This window comes from Calypte anna, chromosome 13 (assembly GCF_003957555.1).
Source record: "Calypte anna isolate BGI_N300 chromosome 13, bCalAnn1_v1.p, whole genome shotgun sequence".
Lineage (NCBI taxonomy): Eukaryota > Metazoa > Chordata > Aves > Apodiformes > Trochilidae > Calypte > Calypte anna.
Window position 1 is genome coordinate 1,541,728 of NC_044259.1, and position 24,077 is coordinate 1,565,804.

At 55.6% G+C, this 24,077-nt stretch overlaps 2 protein-coding genes across 2 annotated transcripts; both read right to left on the minus strand.

The window, feature by feature from the left end:
* Positions 1-669: 669 nt before the first annotated feature.
* LOC103537170 (protocadherin-16) lies at positions 670-14,560 on the minus strand. The gene is given in 9 exon segments (XM_030459364.1): positions 670-768; positions 1,026-3,518; positions 6,903-7,121; positions 7,123-7,919; positions 7,922-9,343; positions 9,346-9,468; positions 9,471-9,545; positions 9,548-9,608; positions 12,360-14,560. Coding segments are annotated over 9 exon segments (7,419 nt in total). The 5' UTR covers positions 14,490-14,560.
* A 99-nt stretch (positions 14,561-14,659) lies between these two features.
* On the minus strand, positions 14,660-19,598 carry LOC103533043 (protocadherin gamma-B5-like). The gene is made up of 3 exons (XM_030459365.1): positions 17,034-19,598; positions 16,428-16,480; positions 14,660-15,209 (listed from the first exon to the last, which is right to left on the minus strand). Exons 1-3 carry the CDS (start codon positions 19,596-19,598, stop codon positions 14,660-14,662), a joined length of 3,168 nt encoding a protein of 1,055 aa, XP_030315225.1.
* Between the last annotated feature and the right edge of the window lie 4,479 nt (positions 19,599-24,077).

The following is a 24,077-nucleotide window of genomic DNA, read 5'->3' on the forward strand; positions in this document are numbered from 1 at the left end:
GCCACTCCCCCTTTCATGTCTTTCCTAAACTCAAACATGCACAGCACAAGTCTTAATGAGTTTTTCTTCCTTTGGGTGCACACACGACCCGTATTCAGAATATCCTTTTGACATCATCCCGGCAGCACTAGAACAGCCAAGCAGCAGAGAACTGAGAAGAGCAAAGAGATGCCAGGAAAGGCATGGAAGTCTGAATACTTTCCATTTCCTACATTTCGAGTGATCTGGGGACATAACACCTCCTTCACTTTGCCAGGCATCCCTAATACTGAAGGCAACACCTCGGAGCTCCTAAAGGCACCATTTGGAGGGGGAGGAATGGAAATGTGCCACAGCTAATGGGAAAGGAGCCTTTCCTCTGCCAAAGCCTCTCACTTTGCCACCATTCCCAGCGGTGCCGGGGGTACCAGAGGACCCAAAACATTTTGTCTTCGGGTCCGGGCTCGTAGCTACAGTAGTTCTCCCTATGCAGGGGAAATGTTAAGCCACAGGTGTACACAACAGCTTCCTTTTGAGAGGTTCAGAGTGAAAAGAACCGAACAGGAAGGGAAAGAAGTGGACTACAGAGTCACTGCCCTCCCCGAATACACAGCCCGGGATAGATCCCATACTGATACCACAGGAAAGTGCTTAAATCTGGCAGAGGCAATAAATGAAGAAATCACTATGCTATGGGGAGAGGATTGTCTCAGATTCGGACCGCATGACATTTTTGCCCCTGCTCCACCCCATGTCCTCAGCACCACCCTGGCTCTGTGTAACTCGTACCTGGAGCAGGACAGCAAGCCACACAGAGAACACAGAGTCACTTCTAGGGCACAACCAACAATACGTGGATGAAACTGGGCAGGTAAAAAGCAAGAGGCAAGATCACACCCCCATACACACACACTCGCCAACCACAAGCTACTGAGCAGCGCGCCGGGAGGCGACATTGACCTCTGCAGGTTCCCCAGTAAGCCCCGACGGCAAAACAAGTGAAGAGGAAGATTCACAAAGAGTGGAACCCAGGGACAGAAGCTCACCTGTGAAGAGCTCTCGAGACTAAGAGGATCCTTCTCGGAGTGAGAGCCTGAGCTGATTTCCCTGGCCAAAAGACGGTCAGACTGCACTGACGCCCCAGTTCTCAGAAATGTGAAGTCCTTCTGGCCTGACTCGGTGGCTAATCGCACCTCATAGGAGTATGGCAAGGGCAGCGTGCTGCTGCAGTAGTTGTACGGTGCTTTTGAACCCAGACTGGAATAAAGTTCCTTATCAGAAGTTATAAAAATGGGAGGGCTCCTCGACATTCGGCATTTAAAAAAAAATATTAAAATTATTGTCATAACGAATAACAAGGACACGGCGGCGAGGGCCACTACAAGAATGACGTTGAGATCAAACGCCAGCTCGGACGCAGTGTCACTGTCACTCAGCTCCGGCAGCGCCTCCTGCAAGCTCTCGGCCAGCACCACGTGCAGCGTGGCCGTGGCCGACAGCGCCGGCTGCCCGTGGTCCTTCACCACGGCCACCACCCGCTGCTTCGCCGCGTCCCTCTCCGACACTGCCCGCGCCGTCCGCACCTCGCCGCTGTGCAGCCCCACGCGGAACAGCGCCGGCTCCGCCGCCTGCACCAGCTCGTACGACAGCCACGCGTTGCGCCCCGCGTCCGCGTCCACCGCCACCACCTTGCCCACCAGGTACCCGGCCTCGGCCGAACGCGGCACCACCTCGAACGCCAACGACGACGACAAAGACGACGAGGAGGAAGCCTCGGCCCCCGCGGGGGTCCCTGCCGGCGGCCACAGCACCCGCGGCGCGTTGTCGTTGCGGTCCAGCACGAAGACGCGCACCGTCGCCGTGGAGCTCCGCGCCGGCGCCCCGCCGTCCTGCGCCCGCACCGCCACCGTGAACTCGCGGCACTGCTCGTAGTCGAAGGAGCGCTGCGCGTACACCGCGCCGCTCCGCGCCTCCACCGACACGTACGGCGCCGCGCCCGCGCTGCCGCCCGCCAGCCAGTAGCTGACGCGCCCGTTGGCGCCCGCGTCCGCGTCCCGCGCAACCACGCGCACCACCGCCGCGCCCGCCGCGTTGTTCTCCGCCACGTACGCGCTGTACGCCGCCTCCTCGAACACCGGCGCGTTGTCGTTCACGTCCGACACCTCCAGCACCAGCTCCGCGCTGCTCCACAGCGACGGGCTGCCCCGGTCCCTCGCCACCACCCTCACGCGGTGCTCCGACGCCTGCTCGCGGTCCAGCGCGCTCGCCGTCAACACCTTGTACGACCCGCCCGACGAGGCCACCAGCGACAGCGGCGCCTCGCCCGACAGCTCGCACCGCACATCGCCGTTCTCCCCGGAGTCCGCGTCGTTGACGTTCAGGAGGGCTACCACCGTGCCTGCTGGGGCATCCTCGGGCACGGGGCTCGACACCGATAGGATCGTGATTTCGGGAGCGTTGTCGTTCACGTCCAGCACCTCCACCTCCACCTTGCAGTGAGCCACAAGACCTCCTCCGTCCCTCGCCTCCACCAGAAGTTTGTAGCCGTGCGTGTCCTCATAGTCCAGCGCCTCCTTTAGCGTGAGGATTCCTCTCTGCGCGTCCAACCAGAATTTTTCAATCAGTTTGGTAGGAGTTTCCCCGAAGCCGTAGGTGATGCGCGCGTTGGTGCCGGCGTCAGCGTCCGAGGCTGAGACGTTCAGCACCATCGAACCGGGCAGCGCGTCCTCCCGCAGGCTCACGCGGTACCGGTCCTGCGCGAACACGGGTGGGTTATCGTTGGCGTCAGTGACGTTGATGCAGAGCTGGGCGGTGCCGCTGCGGGGCGGGTCACCGCCGTCCAGCGCCGTCAGCACCAACCGCACGCTCTGCTCGCTCTCCCGGTCCAGCGCTCGGCGCAGAACCAGCTCCGCGAACTTGCTGCCGTCCTCGCTCTCCTTCACCTCCACCCCGAAGTACTTGTTGGCCTCCAGCTCGTAGCCCTGCAGCGAGTTACTGCCCACGTCCGGGTCTTCAGCCCTGCCCAAAGCAAAACGCGCGCCAGGAGAAGTGAACTCGTTGATCTCCAACTGGATATTGTCACGCAGGAACCGCGGGGCATTGTCGTTGACGTCCTGGATGTCGACGTGGACGTGGAAAACGTTGAGCGGGTTCTCCACCAGCGCCTCGAAGCTGACGGAACAGGACGCCGCCTCGCCGCACATCTCCTCCCGGTCCAGCCTCTCGCTCACGTACAGCTCCCCGCTCTCCTCGCTCACCGAGAAGTATTTCAGCTGCTTTTTGGCTGCAGACACCACCCGCAGCTTGCGTGCCGGCAGCTCGGCGGGGCTCAGCCCCAGGTCCCTCGCCAGCGGCCCCACCAGCGAGCCTCTGCCCAGCTCCTCGGGGATGGCGTAGCGGATCCGCTCGCCCGCCGCCCGGCAGCACAAGCCCAGCAGCAACGCGGCCAGCACCACCACTCGCCCGCCTGCTCGCCGCCGGCTCAGCCCCTGCCTCTTCCCGCACGCCATGCTCGGCATCACAGCTCGCCAAGATATTCCCTACCAGTCCCTCTCCGCAGGCAGCTCCGGGCTCGGACGCCGCTGCTCTCGCCTCTGCTGCCCGTGCCGCTGCCGCTCTGGCCGGCGCCGGGCGAGCGAGCAGCCTGCGGGGGCAGAACGCTGCGGCTGCGGCTCCAGCGCCGCTCCGCGTCGGCCAACAGCGGCACCCGGAGGATCCGACACGGCACCGCATTCCGTCCCCGGGCAGCTCTGTTGTTTGCTGTCGGGAGTCGGCGCCATCCGCCGCCGAAACGCGAGACTCAGCCTCCGTTTTGGCGAGTTTCCTCATACCCGCGGACAAGCAAACCAAACCGCTCTGATCACCCGTGGATATGAAGAGTCGGGTTGGGAAGGGGTTACGGAGCGGTGGAATAGCGCGGTGACAGCGTACAGCAGAGCAGAGGTCAGTACAGGTAAGTACAACATCTGTTCTGTGCAGGAAATGTCTGACGTATTTCAACAGATTCTGCCATTATTGTGGGTGTCTTTCCTTTGCTGTTTTAATTAATGTCTACGAACTCTGAGAAGCAGCAGCTACGAAGCACTTAGGAAGAGAAGCTAGTGGTGAACAGAAGCACCAGACCCATCACTTCCTTTGAGAAGATACTTTTTTATATCCATTTCATTTCCTATAGCTCTCAGAGGGACTGGGAGCTCTGGGACAACATGGCAAGCCTGATATCTCTACAACTGCAGTATCAACATATGCTCCTACAGATCAGGGAGATCACAAAAAAATGTATGGTCTAAAAGTGGGAACACAGACCTATTTAAAAAAAAAATTGCTTCTTTCAATGTGAGAGGTAAGTAAGTAGTTGTCAGAACATGGATGGGAAAAAAAAAGTGCCCATGTGCCTGGAATGCTGCAATTACCAGCATCCTATTTCGAGAATATTGAATATTGGTATACTCCTCCATGCTGATGCCCGATGTGTTTGTGACATGCCAGCCAACCTTCCCAAGACAGTCAGAGACTTCCGGGAAAAACAAAACAAAAAGCAACACGGCAAAAAAAATCACATAGGAGAAAAGACAGAGAGCAATCCTAGAGAAGACAGTTTAGCTGTGACACACACCTAGGGATGTGTACTTTGCAACAATACCGAGAACACTTCAGGCATGGGGTTTCAGACCCATGAGAAGGATAAAAACCCAATGAAAAAGCACCTGCTCCTCCTCAGTGCTTGTTTGTACACTAACACCATCACTCAGCAAGGCTCAGAGGAAATCAGGGAATGCAAGACCCTCTACAAACCAACAAACTTCGGTGGATCACCATGGAGAAATGGTCACACTGGGACCAGCTGAATCCTTTCAAGGTCTCCACAGACCACAAGTTTGGAAACTAGAATACAGCAGATTTTGCCTGCAACTCTATTGCTCCAAACAAGAGATGACTCCATGGATGACTGCTGTGCCAGCACATGGATATCCTGGCTTTAACTCAGTTCTCAGTTACACCGCTCTTGCTGGTCCCCCAAAAGATGCAAAGGCACTACAAGACTCAGTTTCCCAACTCAAAATCCTTCCACTGCAGCATTTATTAGCAAACAACCACTCGGTCACAACGTCACTGTGAGAAAAAGCTCTTCCTGACTATTCTCACAATGAAGTAGCCACACTCTACTTCAGCTGGAGAAACACATACAGGAAGGTCACCTGTATGCAGGTATTTAGGCTGAATCTTGTCCTTCCTCAACGTTTGAGATGTCATTACTAAGGTACCGCTTACGTGCATTTCAAATAGTTAAGTGCTTTCAAATGAATCTGCAAATAGTTAAATGAAAACGCTGGGTTGTAAGACAATAGTGATAAAGCAAGAAAGGAAAGACAGACTTTTAGGGAAAAAATGCGACTAATAAACCATTTACAATGAAAATACATCTGTGTGCTTAATAGTCCACCTGAGTAACGCTGCCGAGCAAGAAATAACCATTATTTGGCACCTTGGGACACATCGTCCCTACACCTCTCCCTCTAACTACCCATCTCTGTAAGAGACGCTGCGACGAACAGTAAAACAGATGAAAAATGCCCAGGGGTAGAAGCCATCCCTCAGAGATGAATCCCCCTTTGGAAAAAATTGGCTGCAAGGTTGCTGCAGGAACAAACTTGTGGTCAGCAAGATGATTCCGGCTGTTTAGGAGCACAGGAGGAAGTAACAACCTCTCTAACCAGTAACACCACTAAGAACACACAGCAGTCTGTTTGCACCGATTTTACACAGCTAAAATGGAAAGACCTGCTGCTACACGAACGTAACGATATGTAAAGGCACATTAAAAGCACAGTAATTAATAACCCTCACAGAAAGAAAATCTTGACGTTTCTGTGAGCACCATGCTGCCTGCCACACACCCCAGGGGAAACCGTGACAATACTCTCACTTTTTAGCATTTCACCCATAGCTGGAAGGCCTTATAGAGTCTGTAAGCACAACACTGAGTCTGGAAACACAGATTTCTTCACATCATCAGTGGTCACCAGCCACTGCTCATGTGCACACATATATTTCCGAATTTAACACCTACCAACAGGTAAGTTCGATTCTTCTTCCACCCTCTTCCTGATTGGAAGGAGTGTTCTCATGGAGGTCACTTTAAAACAATCAAGAACATTCCCAGAAAGCAACAAGGAATTTACAGGAACACCTGAAAATAGTCCCCTGGCTAATGAACTGCCTTCAGTGTGGAAACATACACATCATTCTAGCACGGAAAAGTTGACACTGCTCTCACTACTGGCTGAGGATTCCGCACATGAGAAAACGGCAAGTTCCACCCCAAAGCAGACACAGAAGAGGCTCACTATTTGATTCCAATTAGGGAAAAAAAAAAAAAAAAAAAAAAAAAAAAAAAAAAAAGGAAAAAGGAGAAAGGAGAAAAAAAGATAAGGAAAAAGTGATAATTAAGTCAACCAAAGCCATAGTTGAGAAAAAAAACGCAATTAACGTACCATTCACGATAAAGAATAAATGAAAAAAAAACAAACGGTATTTCTAATAAAACGATATTACGAGTAAAATTGCCCACTAACTGATAAAGAGCAATGAAAACCATGAGAAATCTTCTAATAAATAACCACTAAGAAAAAATTGATGCTTTCAACGACAACGAGCAACATATGAGCAAGTGCTAAAACACATGAGAACAAGTGGTGATACGACACCAGGAATAAGGCTGCATAAAGGCCATCCTAACAAAACTCCAGCCAAAAGAACCACCACTTCATCCGCCTGACACAATAGCGATAAAAATCAGCAACAACTGCACGCTCAGAGCCCGCACAAAGCAACAACCTGTCCAACCCGTCCGGACCATCGGGTAGTGGGAAAGCGGCACGGAGAATAAGAGCAGCGAATCAAGCGTGGTCAGAGGCACTCACCGGGGTCGGGGCGGTGGGGTCGGGGGGGCAGGGGGCACCGTCAGGGTCCTCGGCGAGCAGCGGCGCGGGCTCGTCGGGCGGCGGTCGGGCCGGCAGGGTGTCACAGCAGCTGCCGGGCGACAAGCGGAGGTGGCTCTTGCGCGAGTCGGCGGTGAGCGACACCTCGTGCGAGTAGGAGTGCAGGAAGGCGCGGACGCCGTCGATGCCCACGAAGTGCGAGGGCCGGGACGCCGCGCAAGGCGCCGCTGCCCGCCGCCAGCAGCTGCTGCGAGCGGCGCCAGCGCCGCAGGCGCAGCGTCAGCAGCAGCAGCAGGAAGGCGAGGAAGAGGCAGGACACGGCCGCCACGGCCACCACCAGCCAGCGCGTCAGCCTGCCGCCCGCCTCGCCCGGCCCCGCCGCCGCCGCCGACGAGCCCGCGCTGCCCAGCTCCGACACCAGCTCGGCCACGCTCTCGGCCAGCACCAGCGTCAGCGTCGCCGTGGCCGACAGCGCCGGCCGCCCGTGGTCCTTCACCACCACCACCAGGCTCTGCCGCGCCGCGTCGCGGGCCAGCGGGAACCGCGCCGTCCGCACCTCGCCGCTGTGCAACCCCACGCGGAACAGACCCGGCTCCGTCGCCTTCCACACCTCGTACGACAGCCACGCGTTCTGACCCGCGTCCGCGTCCACCGCCACCACCTTGGCCACCAGCGACCCGGGCTCCGACCACCGCGGCGCCAGCTCCACCGCCGGCCACCCCACTGACGACGACGACCCCGAGGCCGGCGGCGGGTAGAGCACCTGCGGCGCGTTGTCGTTCTCGTCCAGGATCTCCAGCCGCACCGACACGTTGCTGCTCAGCGCCGGCGCGCCGCCGTCCTCCGCCACCACCCACAGCCCCACCTCGCGCACCTCCTCGTAGTCGAAGGAGCGCAGCGCGTACAGCGCGCCCGTCTCCCCCTGCACCGACACGTACGACGACAGCGCTGCTCCCCGCACCCGGCCCTCCACCAGCCGGTACCGCACGCGCGCGTTCTCCCCCAGTCCGCGTCCGACGCCCGCACCCGCACCACCACCGCGCCCGCCGCGTTGTTCTCGGCCACACGCGCGCTGTACCGCTCCTCCGAGAACACCGGCGCGTTGTCGTTCACGTCCAGCACCCGCAGCGCCAGCACCGCGCTGCTCCACAGCGCCGGCGACCCGCCGTCTGCTGCCCGCACCGTCACGTTGTACTCCGACACCTTCTCCCGGTCCAGCTCCCGGGACGTCTCCACGCTGTAGTAGCTGCCCCGGGAGCCTCGCAGACTAAAAGGGACCCCGCCTTCCAGGGAGCACCGCACTTGGCCGTTCGCACCCGAGTCCCGGTCCTGTACGTGCAGAAGGGCCACCACCGTCCTCGACGGCGCGTCCTCGGATATCTCGCTCAAAGCCGACAGCACCGAAATCTCGGGTGCGTTGTCGTTGACGTCTGTTACGGCGATGGAAACTTTCGCCGTGTCGAAGAGATCTCCATGGTCCAGTGCCTGTACCTCCAGTTCATAAGAGCTACCTTCCTCGAAATCCAGGCTTTGCAACAGACTGATGGCTCCCGTTTCGGAATCCAACTGAAAAATCTCCGATGCCGCGTCTGACACTTTCTTCAACGAGTATTTGACGTGGCCGTTCATGCCCTCGTCGGCGTCGGTGGCCGTGAGGGTGACGAGGACGGAGCCCACGGGCACGTCCTCCGCCACACGCACCGTGTACTCCGCCGCGCTGAACACGGGCGCGTTGTCGTTGGCGTCCAGCACCGCCACGCGGATCCGCGCCGTGCCCGTCCGTGCCGGCTCTCCGCCGTCGCTCGCCCGCAGCACCAGCTCGTGAAACACCGCCTCCTCCCGGTCCAGCGCCTTCGCCAGCACCAGCTCGGGCCGCTGATCCCCGCCGGGGCCCGTCTGCACGGCCAGCGAGAAGTGCTCGTCGCCGCTCAGCTCGTAGCTCTGCAGAGAATTCTGACCCAAGTCTGGGTCGTGAGCCTCGGCCAAGAGAAACCGAGAGCCCGGAGCTGCAGCTTCGCTTATTCTCAGCTGTTTTTCTTCCTCTCGGAATGTGGGCGCATTGTCGTTTATGTCCGTGATTTCCACTTCGATTTCGTAAAACTTCATTTCCCCCTCCACTATCAGCTCACACCGCAGCAAGCACTGCTGCACACTCTCGCACAGCTGCTCCCGGTCTATCCTCTCCGCTGTCACCAAATGTCCCGTCTCCTCCTGCAGACCCAAATACTGTGTCCTGCCTCTGTCTGTGAGGCGGACGCCGCGTTCTCCGAGCGCCGTCAGGTCCAGCGCCAGGTCCTTTGCCACGTCGCCCACGAACGAGCCCTTGGGCAGCTCCTCGGGAACCGAGTAGCGCAGCTGTCCCCACGCCGCCTCCCACGCCGCCACCAGCACGCCCCACAGCAGGGCTCGCTCCCGCCGGCCCCAACGCCTCCCCGCCATTCCACGCACCTCCGCCGATAACAACGCCGCCGATCCGGCTCCGGATCCCGCTCCGGGCTCCTCTCCGCTCCCCTCCGCCTCGCTGCAGCACGGCTCCGCACCGGGGGACGCTCGCAGACCGCCCGGCCGCCGAGCCAGCCAGCCAGCCAGCGATGGAGCCGGGCCGCAGCGGGCGGGGCTGCTGCTCCGCTCCGGCCTTCCTCTCGCTCCTCCTCGGTCAGCAGCGGCACCCGCAGCCTCCTCCCGGCACTGCACCCACCCAGCGCTGCCCGAACCTCCGCTGCCACCGGCATCTCGCACGGCGAGGTATCATGCCGCCCGGAAGAAGCAATTCAGAACACGGATTAAATTATAAATAAATATTTTTTTTAAAAAAAATCTGTTCGAATTGTTTGGACGCTCAATGTTACACGAGACTCCACTTATTCCAAAATCACAATCACCATAACTAATTGCACAGCTTCAGCACCGAAAGAGATCTAACCTGGCTGTCTTTTCAGCTGTCGAACAGGTTCAACTGCACCACTCTGGAAAAATCGATCAGAGAATGAAACGCCAGTACTTGTCCGGTACTCAAGTCAATCTCATTTCCCCACCCCATAATGTAGAATAATCTAGTCTCATTTTACAGTGTAAGGATCCCCTTTCACTATTACAAAAACAGCCCATTTCTTTCAGCAGAGCTTTTGTTGACAAAACTTCCCCGTGGAATCTGAGTGAACTCAGTTAATTCCTCTGAGAAGAGGGGCTTACACGGAGACACAGATTTGGAAAGGATCTACTTGTGAATTACGAAGCATTCTATTCGCGGGTCATCCTTCTACATACACTGTAAAGCATTAATACTTCATAGCTAGAGAACTGTCATTGCCGTCCAGGTCGGACGTAGCCAAGATCACTGCATGAATGGCATCAGGCATGAAATTAAGCCACTGCTCAGCCAAAACCACATTAACACACCCTTTTCTTTACACCTGGTTAACTAACAAAGGAAGAATGGGAAACGTACAGAAATGAAGGGATCGGAGCTTAATGTTTCAGATTATATCAACTGCAGTAGGTAAAAAAGAAAATATATCAAGATGATAAAAGTCCACACGAAGCTCACGGAATAACTCACACCATGGGACCACAGCCACGGTTCTTTCATGTGATTTATGTGGACAACAAAGTAGGGAAAATGCATGGAACCACAACTGTGAGTCACATAAAACAGCGAGGAGAAACTGAACGTTTACATCGTTCATTTTAAATCATACCAAAACCAACGATATTCATCATTTGCAGATAGAATCCACCAAAAGAAAAGCTGCTCACAGAATGCCGCCTTACCATGGAAAATACTTGATTTCTTGCCACGTGTATGGGACAAGCAGGAGCATTTACTCCTGGAACTTAAAAAAACCCAAACGAACAACCAAACAAAACCAAACACCTCTACCAAAGTCTTTTCTCGGATGTAAATGGGAAAGGCACATCAGATCAGCCAGATAAATGGAACAGACGACTTTCTACTCGTTACCAAAGCCTCCCATTTAAGGTTATCACAATAATCAAAGCCAGAAGTGAACCCCTGCAGAAAGGAAGGCACAAAAGAAAACTCTGCTTCATAGTGGCTCTTAAGGTAGGTACATGTTTAGTAGAAAAAGTTAATTCTTGCCAAGGCTCTCATTTGTCCTATGTAACTTAAGTTGTTAGTGTTAATTACAACCTTCAACGACACAGGAAGAACCTCCCAAGGCTACCAATACAGCTGGAGTAACTCGTCTGCTAGCCAAACTTCTTTAAGGACATCAGTCTTGCCCTGTATAATCATATACATGGCCACGGAAAGAGAAAAATTATTTCTCCTTCAACAACCCCTCCCTCACAGCTCCCACGACTCTCATATCCAAGCCTTCCACTTTCCTTGACAATAAAATTTCTCTAACGTGTCATCAAAGGGCCAGGTGCCCAGACCATTTATTTCCAACATGCATCACCATCACACCACAGAGTTCACACGGGTACCTTTACACCTCTGAACCGAGAAGGTAGATGTGTCTACAGACAAGAAGCACCAGGGTTCTAAACGGAAAAGAGAAGTATTCCCCAGTAAAAGACTGGGACAGTGAATACGTGGACAGGGGAAACCTCCCTCCCTTAAACATTCCACCTTCTATCTGTCCCCTCCCGGCACTGTGTGTACTTACAAACCCAATGCACATCAAACACAGTAACGAACAAGTCAAGAAACAAGCCACTGTTATAAACAAATCAATGTAAAAAATGCGGAATCACCGAAACACATCACCCGTTACCTCCAGTAATCCTTTTCACACAGACACCCGCAGATTGCTTCAAACAGCCACAACTTCTAGAACGGTCTCTCACGTTCCCACTAGACAGACAGACCGACAATCAAGGAACTAAACGTTCCTAGGCCCATTCCACCAGCCAAGAAAGAACGAATGGAACACTGGCGAATACAACGACATCTCGCTGCTCACCGCGTTACTATTGAAAACCGAGAAGTGTGCTAAGAGGAGAAAGCACGAGGAGCAGGATAACTGAACCAATAACTTTCCATTTCTGATGCTACACAAACACAATTACTACCAAGAAAACGTCGGAAAATACTGAAAAGCAGAATTGGATATTGGTAACAATGCAACATATCTGTGCTAAGGCTGGTTTTAACAAGAAAATCAGTATTGCACGCAAAAGGACAAAATGAGAAACGATATGGCACGTATTAAAACCACACAGACCAGTTCAACCAAAACGCCACACAAGAGCAACCCCAGTCCTACTGTATCCGAAAAAAAAGGTAAATCCGAGCAAGGACCAAACATTCACCAAGCCAAATCAACAAAAAAACCGCCCTCACAGAACGTGCAGCACAGCAAAGCATGGCCTACCCTGCCATACAGTTTCCCACGGCACGGAGGGATGCCCAGGAATTGGGAAACTGGAACGTAGAGTAAGAGCATCGAATCAAGCGTGGTCAGAGGCACTCACCGGGGTCGGGGCGGTGGGGTCGGGGGGGCAGGGGGCACCGTCAGGGTCCTCGGCGAGCAGCGGCGCGGGCTCGTCGGGCGGCGGTCGGGCCGGCAGGGTGTCACAGCAGCTGCCGGGCGACAAGCGGAGGTGGCTCTTGCGCGAGTCGGCGGTGAGCGACACCTCGTGCGAGTAGGAGTGCAGGAAGGCGCGGACGCCGTCGATGCCCACGAAGTGCGAGGCCGGGACGCCGCGCAAGGCGCCGCTGCCCGCCGCCAGCAGCTGCTGCGAGCGGCGCCAGCGCCGCAGGCGCAGCGTCAGCAGCAGCAGCAGGAAGGCGAGGAAGAGGCAGGACACGGCCGCCACGGCCACCACCAGCCAGCGCGTCAGCCTGCCGCCCGCCTCGCCCGGCCCCGCCGCCGCCGCCGACGAGCCCGCGCTGCCCAGCTCCGACACCAGCTCGGCCACGCTCTCGGCCAGCACCAGCGTCAGCGTCGCCGTGGCCGACAGCGCCGGCCGCCCGTGGTCCTTCACCACCACCACCAGGCTCTGCCGCGCCGCGTCGCGGGCCAGCGGGAACCGCGCCGTCCGCACCTCGCCGCTGTGCAGCCCCACGCGGAACAGACCCGGCTCCGTCGCCTTCCACACCTCGTACGACAGCCACGCGTTCTGACCCGCGTCCGCGTCCACCGCCACCACCTTGGCCACCAGCGACCCGGGCTCCGACCACCGCGGCGCCAGCTCCACCGCCGGCCACCCCACTGACGACGACGACCCCGAGGCCGAGGCCGGCGGCGGGTAGAGCACCTGCGGCGCGTTGTCGTTCTCGTCCAGGATCTCCAGCCGCACCGACACGTTGCTGCTCAGCGCCGGCGCGCCGCCGTCCTCCGCCACCACCCACAGCCCCACCTCGCGCACCTCCTCGTAGTCGAAGGAGCGCAGCGCGTACAGCGCGCCCGTCTCCGCCTGCACCGACACGTACGACGACAGCGCTGCTCCCCGCACCCGGCCCTCCACCAGCCGGTACCGCACGCGCGCGTTCTCCCCCCAGTCCGCGTCCGACGCCCGCACCCGCACCACCACCGCGCCCGCCGCGTTGTTCTCGGCCACACGCGCGCTGTACCGCTCCTCCGAGAACACCGGCGCGTTGTCGTTCACGTCCAGCACCCGCAGCGCCAGCACCGCGCTGCTCCACAGCGCCGGCGACCCGCCGTCTGCCGCCCGCACAGTCACGTTGTACTCCGACACCTTCTCCCGGTCCAGTTCCCGAGATGTGACCAGATGGTAGTAATTCTCAAGCGACTTCACCAGCCTGAACGGGACGCCCGTTTCCAGGGAGCACCGCACCTCGCCGTTGGCTCCTGAGTCAAAGTCCTGCACATGCAGCAGGGCCACCACTGTCCCCGACGGAGCATCCTCAGAGATCTCGCGCAGTGCCGATGATACGGCCAGTTCTGGCGCGTTGTCATTGACGTCTGTTACAGAGATGGAGATTTTCGCTGTGTCGTAAAGGCCACCTCCATCATGCGCCTGTACATCGAGTTCATAGGAGTTGCCTTCCTCAAAGTCCAGGCCCCGCATCACACTGATCGCTCCCGTCTCAGAGTCCAAGTGGAAAATCTGCATGGCAATGTCCTTCTTTTTCTTCACCGAGAATTTGACGTGGCCGTTCACGCCCTCGTCGGCATCAGTGGCCGTGAGGGTGACGAGGACGGAGCCCACGGGCACGTCCTCCGCCACACGCACCGTGTACTCCGCCGCGCTGAACACGGGCGCGTTGTCATTGGCGTCCAGCACCGCCACGCGGATCCGCGCCGTGCCCGTCCGTGCCGGCTCTCCGCCGTCACTCGCCCGCAGCACCAGCTCGTGAAACGCCGCCTCTTCCCGGTCCAGCGCCTTCGCCAGCACCAGCTCGGGCCGCTGATCCCCGCCGGGGCCCGTCTGCACGGCCAGCGAGAAGTGCTCGTCGCCGCTCAGCTCGTAGTTCTGCAGAGAATTCTGACCCAAGTCTGGGTCGTGAGCCTCGGCTAACGGAAACCGGGACCCTAGAGCTGTCGTCTCACTCATTTTCATCTCAGTTTCGCCCTCCTGGAAGCCGGGAGCGTTGTCGTTAACGTCCGTGATTTCCACTTCGATTTCGTAAAACTTCATTTCCCCCTCCACTATCAGCTCACACCGCAGCACGCATTTCTCCACCAGCCGGCACAGCTGCTCCCGGTCTATCCTCTCCGCTGTCACCAAATGTCCCGTCTTCCCCTGCAGACCGAAATACTGCGTCCTGCCTTTATCTAAGATGCGTACTCTGCGTTCTCCGAGCGCCGTCAGGTCCAGTGCCAAGTCCTTGGCCACGTCGCCCACGAACGAGCCCTTGGGCAGCTCCTCGGGAACCGAGTAGTGCAGCTGTCCCCACGCCGCCTCCCACGCCGCCACCAGCACGCCCCACAGCAGGGCTCGCTCCCGCCGGCCCCAACGCCTCCCCGCCATTCCACGCACCTCCGCCGCTGATAACAACGCCGACGATCCGGCTCCGGCTCCCGCTCCGGGCTCCTCTCCGCTCCCCTCCGCCTCGCTGCAGCACGGCTCCGCACCGGGGGACGCTCGCAGACCGCCCGGCCGCCGAGCCAGCCAGCCAGCCAGCGATGGAGCCGGGCCGCAGCGGGCGGGGCTGCTGCACCGCTCCGGCCTTCCTCTCGCTCCTCCTCGGTCAGCAGCGGCACCCGCAGCCTCCTCCCGGCACTGCACCCACCCAGCGCTGCCCGAACCTCCGCTGCCACCGGCAGCTCGCGGGAATAGATAGCATTCCGCGCAGGGAAAATCAACTCTGAATGCCCATGGAAAAAGAAAATTCCTTTCGTCGTGACTTCTCTGCTTCTGCAAAGCAGGAAACCCCATAACGAAAAGAATAGCTCCTGGAGCAGTGCTTGAATGATTTTTCTCTCGCTCTTGTTGCAAACTGAAAGTACTTCTTAGAGCCGCTCTAATTCCCCACATCCTCAGCCACAGACCGACACAACAAGGAAGATATTCCTTGAAATGAAGACCCGAAATTTCCTTCCTTCCCTTCCTCTAAGCTCTGCTTTTCTAAATGGCACCTGTGGTTTCTACATTCCGTTTCATCATAAAGAGTATTTCCAGCCTTTTCATCCCGCTTCGAAACCATCCCCATTAGGAATTTCTCTCGCACTCACGCTTGAACGCGTTACACAAATAACAAAAGAAATTAAAACGTGACAATGCAATAAAACCGCGACTCTGAAACTGCTCAGACAGAAACGCGCGGAAAACCTGGAAGTATCAGACTCATTAACACGAGGGGCTGGAACTCTACTTAAATACTGCATACGGAACACGATGTAAATCAACTTCCCAACCACAACTGACTGAGATCAGACATTTAAAGGATTAACAAGGTGGGACTGGTTCCACCTGCCCAGAATCATCTACTCGGCTCCCCACAAGCTGTCGGGAAAATGGCTTTTTTAAAATGGAGAAGAGCAATGGAACGGGAACGTTTCAGTTAACTGAGCTCCTGGCCAGACCACTAAACTGTAGGAACGCATGAAGGTGCAGCTACTACGGCTCTTGGAGAAATTACTCAGACATTTCATTCCCACACGGAAACACAAAACAACACTCCCATTCCACTCCACCCACCGAAACCAGTAGAATCGCAATTCCCCCCCTCTAAAGAGCATCAATCAAGCACCTGTCTTAGGGAAAGGAGAGAAAAGTAACTTCATTTGCATTTGAGATACCATTTTAAGCCTCCACTTCTTCACGAAAGTCCAGTCAAGCCTTTTTCTTCCGTCATCACCGAGAAAACCTAAAAACATTTAACTGCCTGCTCTTAGATTAGGCGAAGCTTCCCTGCTACATTCCTTCCCGGAACACGCACCAACTCTCCCCATGCAATATACACAGTCTAAAGTTAGAGTTACAGTTTTTGTTTCGCTTTGCTTTTAAGATATCATTTCACACTCCCGCTTCTTCCTGGAGGGCCAATAAAAGCTGCACAAAGAAGGGGAACTGAGAGAAATAAAATAAAGTAGAAAGGAAATATCATATTTGGGCAAAACGTATCAACCCAACTTATGATAATAATCAACAGCATGTTTTTCATCGACGATGAGAAAGCACAATCCCTAAAAGGAAACAAACATATTTCCAGAAAGAAAACGCTCTCCAACACTACCCGTCAGCTGTATTGTCCCAACTCCATCACGGAGCACGAGAACTCGTTCTACACTGGAAGGGGTCACCTTCTGCGCTGCTAGACCAACTTATTTCAGACAACACAAACGTTCAAGACAAAACCTCTCGGCTCAGTCTGAACCTGCCAACACCGAAGAACAGAACTGACAGTTCTAATTCACAAGAATTGTGACTTCTTCACAAGAAGGGAATCACCTCACTCCATTGCCTCCCAGAGACACGCACCAGCACTCCCGATCTAACCAATCACCCGCCGAAAACCACAGAGCAAGAGTCAACCACGGCAAAGGCTGGTAAAGAATGGGGCTGAAGGAGAAAAGCAACAAGGAATCTCCTTCTCCGCTACTGGCACAAAACCACTCGGCTCAGCCTGTCAACACCGAAGAACAGAACTGAAAATTATAATTCTCAAGAAGGGAGTCACCTCACTCCATTCCCTCCTGTAGGCACTCACCAGCACTCCCCATCTAACCATTCACCCACCGAAAACCACAAAGCAAGAGCCACCGACAGCAAAGACTGGGTAAAGAAGCAGAGTGAAGGAGCAGAGCGGTAGCGCTTGGGCTTACAGACCTGCGGTGCGTCGGGGCGGGCGGGCGGCTGTGCCGGTCCGGCGCTGTGGCTCGGGCTCCGCTCCCCGCAGGGCTCCCCGGCGAGCAGCTCCTCGGCGGGCAGGCTGGGCACGGGCGGAGGCGGCCAAGCGGGCTCGGGCAGGGCGCGTCCCGGCGCCACGCAGAGGTTGTAGGAGTAGGGCAAGGTGCCCTCGCAGAAGTCGGCCGGGAAGGCGGCGCCGGGCCCGGAGAAGCGCTGCGCGGCCAGGCAGCGCAGGACGGCGGGCGGCCCGGCCCGGCGCAGCCGCGCCAGCACGGCCAGCGCCACGCTCAGCAGGAAGAGGGCGGAGAGCAGCGCCAGCGCCAGCACCAGGTAGAACTGCAGCTCGGCCGGCGAGTCGGCGCCCGCCGCCCGCTCGCTCAGCTCCGGCAGCGCCTCCTGCAAGCTCTCGGCCAGCACCACGTGCAGCGTGGCCGTGGCCGACAGCGCCGGCTGCCCGTGGTCCTTCACCACGGCCACCACCCGCTGCTTCGCCGCGTCCCTCTCCGACACGGTCCGCGCCGTCCGCACCTCGCCGCTGTGCAGCCCCACGCGGAACAGCGCCGGCTCCGCCGCCTGCACCAGCTCGTACGACAGCCACGCGTTGCGCCCCGCGTCCGCGTCCACCGCCACCACCTTGCCCACCAGGTACCCGGCCTCGGCCGAACGCGGCACCACCTCGAACGCCAACGACGACGACAAAGACGAGGAGGAGGAAGCCTCCGCCCCGACGGGGGTCCCTGCCGGCGGCCACAGCACCCGCGGCGCGTTGTCGTTGCGGTCCAGCACGAAGACGCGCACCGTCGCCGTGGAGCTCCGCGCCGGCGCCCCGCCGTCCTGCGCCCGCACCGCCACCGTGAACTCGCGGCACTGCTCGTAGTCGAAGGAGCGCTGCGCGTACACCGCGCCGCTCCGCGCCTCCACCGACACGTACGGCGCCGCGCCCGCGCTGCCGCCCGCCAGCCAGTAGCTGACGCGCCCGTTGGCGCCCGCGTCCGCGTCCCGCGCAACCACGCGCACCACCGCCGCGCCCGCCGCATTGTTCTCCGCCACGTACGCGCTGTACGCCGCCTCCTCGAACACCGGCGCGTTGTCGTTCACGTCCGACACCTCCAGCACCAGCTCCGCGCTGCTCCACAGCGACGGGCTGCCCCGGTCCCTCGCCACCACCCTCACGCGGTGCTCCGACGCCTGCTCGCGGTCCAGCGCGCTCGCCGTCAACACCTTGTACGACCCGCCCGACGAGGCCACCAGCGACAGCGGTGCCTCGCCCGACAGCTCGCACCGCACATCGCCGTTCTCCCCGGAGTCCGCGTCGTTGACGTTCAGGAGGGCCACCACGGTGCCTGTTGGGGCATCCTCGGGCACGGGGCTCGACACCGACAGGATCGTGATTTCGGGAGCGTTGTCGTTCACGTCCAACACTTCCACGTCCACCTTGCAGTGAGCTGTCAACCCGCCCCCGTCCCTAGCTTCCACAGCCAAGCTGAAATCACGCGTGTCCTCATAGTCCAGCGCCTCCTTTAGCGTGATGATCCCGCTCTCTGCGTCCACCACGAACTTGTCAAGCACCCTCGCCGGAGTTTCTCCGAAGCCATAGCTGATGCGCGCGTTGGTGCCTGCGTCGGCGTCCGAGGCCGACACGTTCAACACCGTCGAGCCCGGCAAAGCGTCCTCCCGAAGGCTCACCCGGTACCAGTCCTGCGCGAACACGGGTGGGTTGTCGTTGGCGTCAGTGACGTTGATGCAGAGCTGGGCGGTGCCGCTGCGGGGCGGGTCACCGCCGTCCAGCGCCGTCAGCACCAACCGCACGCTCTCCTCACTCTCCCGGTCCAGCGCTCTTCGCAGAACCAGTTCTGCGAACTTCTTGCCATCCTGCCTCTCCTTCCCCTCCACCTCGAAGTACTTGTTGGCCTCCAACTCGTAGCTCTGCAGCGAGTTACTGCCCACGTCCGGGTCTTCAGCCATGCCCAAGTGAAATCGAGCGCCAGGAGAAGTCAACTCATTGATCTCCAACTGGATATTGTCACGCAGGAACCGCGGGGAATTGTCGTTGACATCCTGGATGTCGACGTGGACGTGGAAAACGTTGAGCGGGTTCTCCACCAGCGCCTCGAAGCTGACGGAGCAGGACGCCGCCTCGCCGCACATCTCCTCCCGGTCCAGCCTCTCGCTCACGTACAGCTCCCCGCTCTCCTCGCTCACCGAGAAGTATTTCAGCTGCTTTTTAGCTGCAGACACCACCCGCAGCTTGCGTGCCGGCAGCTCGGCGGGGCTCAGCCCCAGGTCCCTCGCCAGCGGCCCCACCAGCGAGCCTCTGCCCAGCTCCTCGGGGATGGCGTAGCGGATCCGCTCGCCCGCCGCCCGGCAGCACAAGCCCAGCACCAAGGCGGCCAGCACCACCACTCGCCCAACTGCTCGACCCACGCTCGGCCTCTGCCCCTGCCCGCACGGCATGCTCGGCCCCGCAGCTCGCCGCGATCCTCCCTCCTGCCGCTGCCCTTTCTGCTTGCCTGCCAGTTCCTCTCCGCAGGCAGCTCCGGGCTCGGACGCCGCTGCTCTCGCCTCTGCTGCCCGTGCCGCTGCCGCTCTGGCCGGCGCCGGGCGAGCGAGCAGCCTGCGGGGGCAGAACGCTGCGGCGGCTCCGGCTGCGGCTGCGGCTCCAGCGCCGCTCCGCGTCGGCCAACAGCGGCACCCGGAGGATCCGACACGGTACCGCAGCCTTCTCATCGCCCTCACTGGGGTACCGGCTTTTTTTGTGTGAGATGTAGACAGGTCAATGGGAACAGTGCAGTACTGTATGGCTGTGGATGGCGTTATAATAATTTCTTCTTTCCGTACATGGGACAAACACCAGGAAGGATCGTGTTGGATTCATCAGTAAATAATCAGAAACTGGTTGGATCAATCGGTTTCCATCTTCTCAGGTTTGGTTTTTTTTTCATTTGGCTCATTTATATCTTTGAGGTTTGTGCCACCGTTTTCCTTGCTGGGAGAACAATTACACTGAGAAATAGATCATCTCGAAGACATTTCTGTCTTGTCTACTGTCTAAACCTCTTCTCTTTCAGTTTAACAGCTTTGAGCCTTGTCTTATCATGACAGAACCTGATAAAAACAGACACCCTGACATCGAGCTGTAGATCATCACAACTCTCCAGGTAAAAGTAAGAAGCCTACAGCTATGAATGGATCAGCTGGAATCATATTTTTTAGGCCAAAATTCATGAGAAGAAGAAACTCCAATGGTATGCCTGGTCCCACAACCCCAGAGTTAATTAAATGCCAAGGAGAAGTAGAGGAGGGATCAGCTTTTCTTCCACAGCCCCTGCCAACAGAGTTCCTCTGAGTACTCTTCCAAAGCACAAGGAATTGCCAGGTTTGCTTCTGACCCTCTGAACTGGTAAAAACAAATGAGGTGATGATGCAGCACAATCAGACAAGGAAGGCTGGGACTGTTGTTTGCTCAGCACTATTCTCAGAGGAAACAGAAGGATTCGAAGGGACATGGATGAGCAATGGCTGAAGTACAAGTCATCCAGCACAGACCTGCTACAATCTCCTCCCCACTCCTTTCACACGCACTGTTACACAGAGATGCAGCCTCAGCTCTATTCCTGCTTTCATCTACACTCCCTGCACAAAACATAACAGAAACACAACCTCACATCTCCTCTCTTCCTTCTGGAGCACGAGCAAGAGGCACTAACACACAATGGAAAAGATCCTGGTACTTAGAACCAACACCACACACATAGGAGATCCAGAAGGGGAAAAAACCCAGAAGCAATGCACAAGGAACACAAGGAACTCCCTGACTAGGAAATGTTGCAGAAGGAACTCACAGGCAATGTCTCATTCTTCACTGCGAGCATTGACAATAATTCATTGGAAGTTGCTGGGGTCTCCCAACTAGAACCATACAACTTTTATCCTGAACTGCATAGTAGAGGGGTTCATTTTATGAAATACTCAATACCTCATTTTTTTTCCCCTCCCCTGTGGCCTGTTCATCTTCATACAAATAAAATGCTCTGAGTGTGAAGACTTTATCATGGGCCTCTTTCTGAAGCAAAGGGAACAAGAAGCAAAGAATTTGGTTTAACTTCAGCCTTATTCTCATCACACCTCAAATTCTGTATACATGCTAAAGCTAAATTTTTCCTGCAACATAAAACTCCCAGGTTCAAATGCAAAAGGTTGATCCAAAAAATGGGGAGGATGATCATCAACCTCCAGGGCATCAAAGAAACATTACATGACAACATTTTAGGGAGAGAGGGACTAATAAAGGAGGTTCCACACAGAAATTTCAAGCCATTCTACCCATCCATCATTATTCTAGGTACACACTTATGCTTAAACGTCTTATTGTCAAAGGGATTTCATGTTCAGTGAAGCCAGAATTAAAACATGATTGGAACAGACAGCAAAATCAATTGCCCAGCCAAAGATGCACTGACCCACCAGTTTTCCTTCTTGCTCTCCATTCAGACTCTTTAGATAAACCATGGGAAATACACAGCACTGGGCCATGTGTCAGTGAAAGGCAAAAGAGCATTTCTTGTTAGGGCTGGAAAACTGCTCCTCCAGCCTGAGGATTTTTACAGATTGCTACTTTTAAAGAATATCTCTCAAACTGAGGCCTAGTTGTAGAACATGAGAAGAAACAACACGAGAAAAATTACCACACTATGGATGAACACAAAGTTATCTCCCCACAGTCCTTGGAAGAAAGGTCAATATGCAGTGCAGTCAAAGATTCAGGTGTTTGTTATCATCTCAAAAACCCACCATCCTGCACATGAGCAGTTTGGAAGGTACATGACTGCAGCCATTAAGGTAATGTTTATATCTATTCCAACCAAAAGCAATGAGTAACTTTGAGTGCATAAAATAACCAGCTTCTTCTATATAGCTCAGATAACAGCCCCCAAGCCCAGACATTCCTGAGTAAAGCATCCTCCCATCTGCTACTGTTACTTCATATGTGCAAGAGACACCAATAACATCCCAAGGTTGGCTGAGACTGGGAAAAGCTCAATACAACAAGGATGAACACACACATCACAGCCTTTGAAGAACATGTGGATGTGGAAATGATGTTTCACACAGCAGTTCCTAGAAATAGCACCCATAAACCATGTTTGCACTTCCATGGCTATTTCTTGCAGACAAATTTCTTAGAGGGTTCTCATCCCCTTTCAGGATATGGGAAAAGGGAGCTTGGTATAAGTAGCAGAGGCCTCAGCATGAGGCATGACATTAAAGCACTCCTCCCAGTCAGATGGAGCACACACCACTCTTTTCCTGCCTGACTTCTTCCCACTCATTTCTCATCCTGTGTATTTCACAAGCATTTCTCCCAGTGACATGTTCAGACCTTATCAGGCACACAGAGGCCCACACTTACCACATCACAACAAGCAAGGTAAGAATTGCACCACTGTGCACAGTAAAAAGCATCAACTGGGAAAGCAAAATGAAGAACACACAGCTTTGGCAGCTGAGGTTCAAGAGAGGTGACATCCACAACTAAAACTCCTCCAGACTCATCTGGTGGACTTCTTCAGGGGGGTGATCAGAGTCAAGAGCAGTGATCATCCAAGAGACAATGGAACATTGGAAAATAAAAATCATGGCCTAGGGAGAAATTCTGCCCTCCTTCTCCTGTCCTGCAGAGGATCAGCTTCTCCTAAGGTGGTGTTTCTATCTATTCCTCTCCATCAATCACAAAACACAATGATGCCATCACACCTCCTGCCTTTCACACCCACTGTAGCATAAGCCACAAGCACCAAAACAAGATAAGTGCTAAAGGAATCTCTGCTGATGGACACTGTGGAACCCAAACCAAACCAAACAAACAAAACCTTACAAAAACATAAATCAGAAAAGCAAGAAGGACACATAACATCTTTAGAAGACAGACTCATCACATAACCACAGCAAGAGAACTTCTCAGTCTTCACTGCAGGCCAGAAAATTTATCCCCCAGAGCACATAGAAGTAATTTATACCTCAGTCTGCAAGAGTTTCCAACAATCCTGCTCTGCACTAAAACTATAGGGCTTCATTTTATGAAACAGTCATCAACTCTCAGTCATCTAATCCATCACCCACTGCTCTCCCACAAATAACCCATAAGTGATAACATCATAACACAGGCCTCTTCCTCAAGCTGAGTCTTCTGAGAAATTACAGAATGGCCTCTTTAACCATGCAGAACATTTCTATGCGTACTTATCCCACAAAGAACACTATGGCTGGAGAACTGGCATTGCCTTGCAGGACAGGGAAACCAGATGAGTGGCATTAGAGATGAAATCAGGCACACAAACCCATCCATTGCCCTAGTTCAGAGCCAGTCTCTCTCCCTCCTTGCTCTGCATTCACTGCTCTTGGCTGCACCACAGACAATATTCAGCAGTTTGCCCATGTGTCAAGCAGGCAAAAGAGTATTTCATTCAGCTGCATGTTGAGGAAAGAGAATTGCATGAAAGTCTGTGCCTGCTGCTGACCATCTTCAAGGTATGGCTGGGAACTCTACCCTAGCCTCTAAAATCTAACAGACCTATTCATGTTCTCAGGGCTACCATTCACAGTTAGGATCCTCTGCAGACCCCCTTAACAACAAATCAACAATGGGAAACCTACAACGAAGGCATTAGAAGAACATTTCAGGCTCTGTCAGCTCCAGAAGATAACCATGAAAGACATCAAATTGGATAAAAGTCCACAGAAAGCTCACACCAAAGACTGTAGCCATAGTTCCTGACTTTCCTTGGATAATAACGTAGGGAAAATGCATAGAATCACAACATTTTAACATTTCAGGTTATGTGAACTGCAGAAGATGAACATGAAAGGCATCTCAGTCATCTGATGTCAGTCATCATTAGATGACCTCTCAGTCATCTGTTCCATCACCCTCTG

Bases quoted from the DNA above. Each gene is read 5' to 3' on its own strand.
- LOC103533043 (XM_030459365.1), bottom strand. From the start codon at position 19,598: ATGCCGTGCGGGCAGGGGCAGAGGCCGAGCGTGGGTCGAGCAGTTGGG. The intron at 16,481-17,033 runs GTGGGTGAATGG...GTTTCCTTTTAG, and splicing joins CTCTTGCTTTGTGGTTTTCG to GGATTGTGCTTTCTCATCGT. The intron at 15,210-16,427 runs GTTGGGTTGATA...CCTGCTTTGCAG, and splicing joins GCTGTTGATTATTATCATAA to AAGCAGAGAAGTCACGACGA.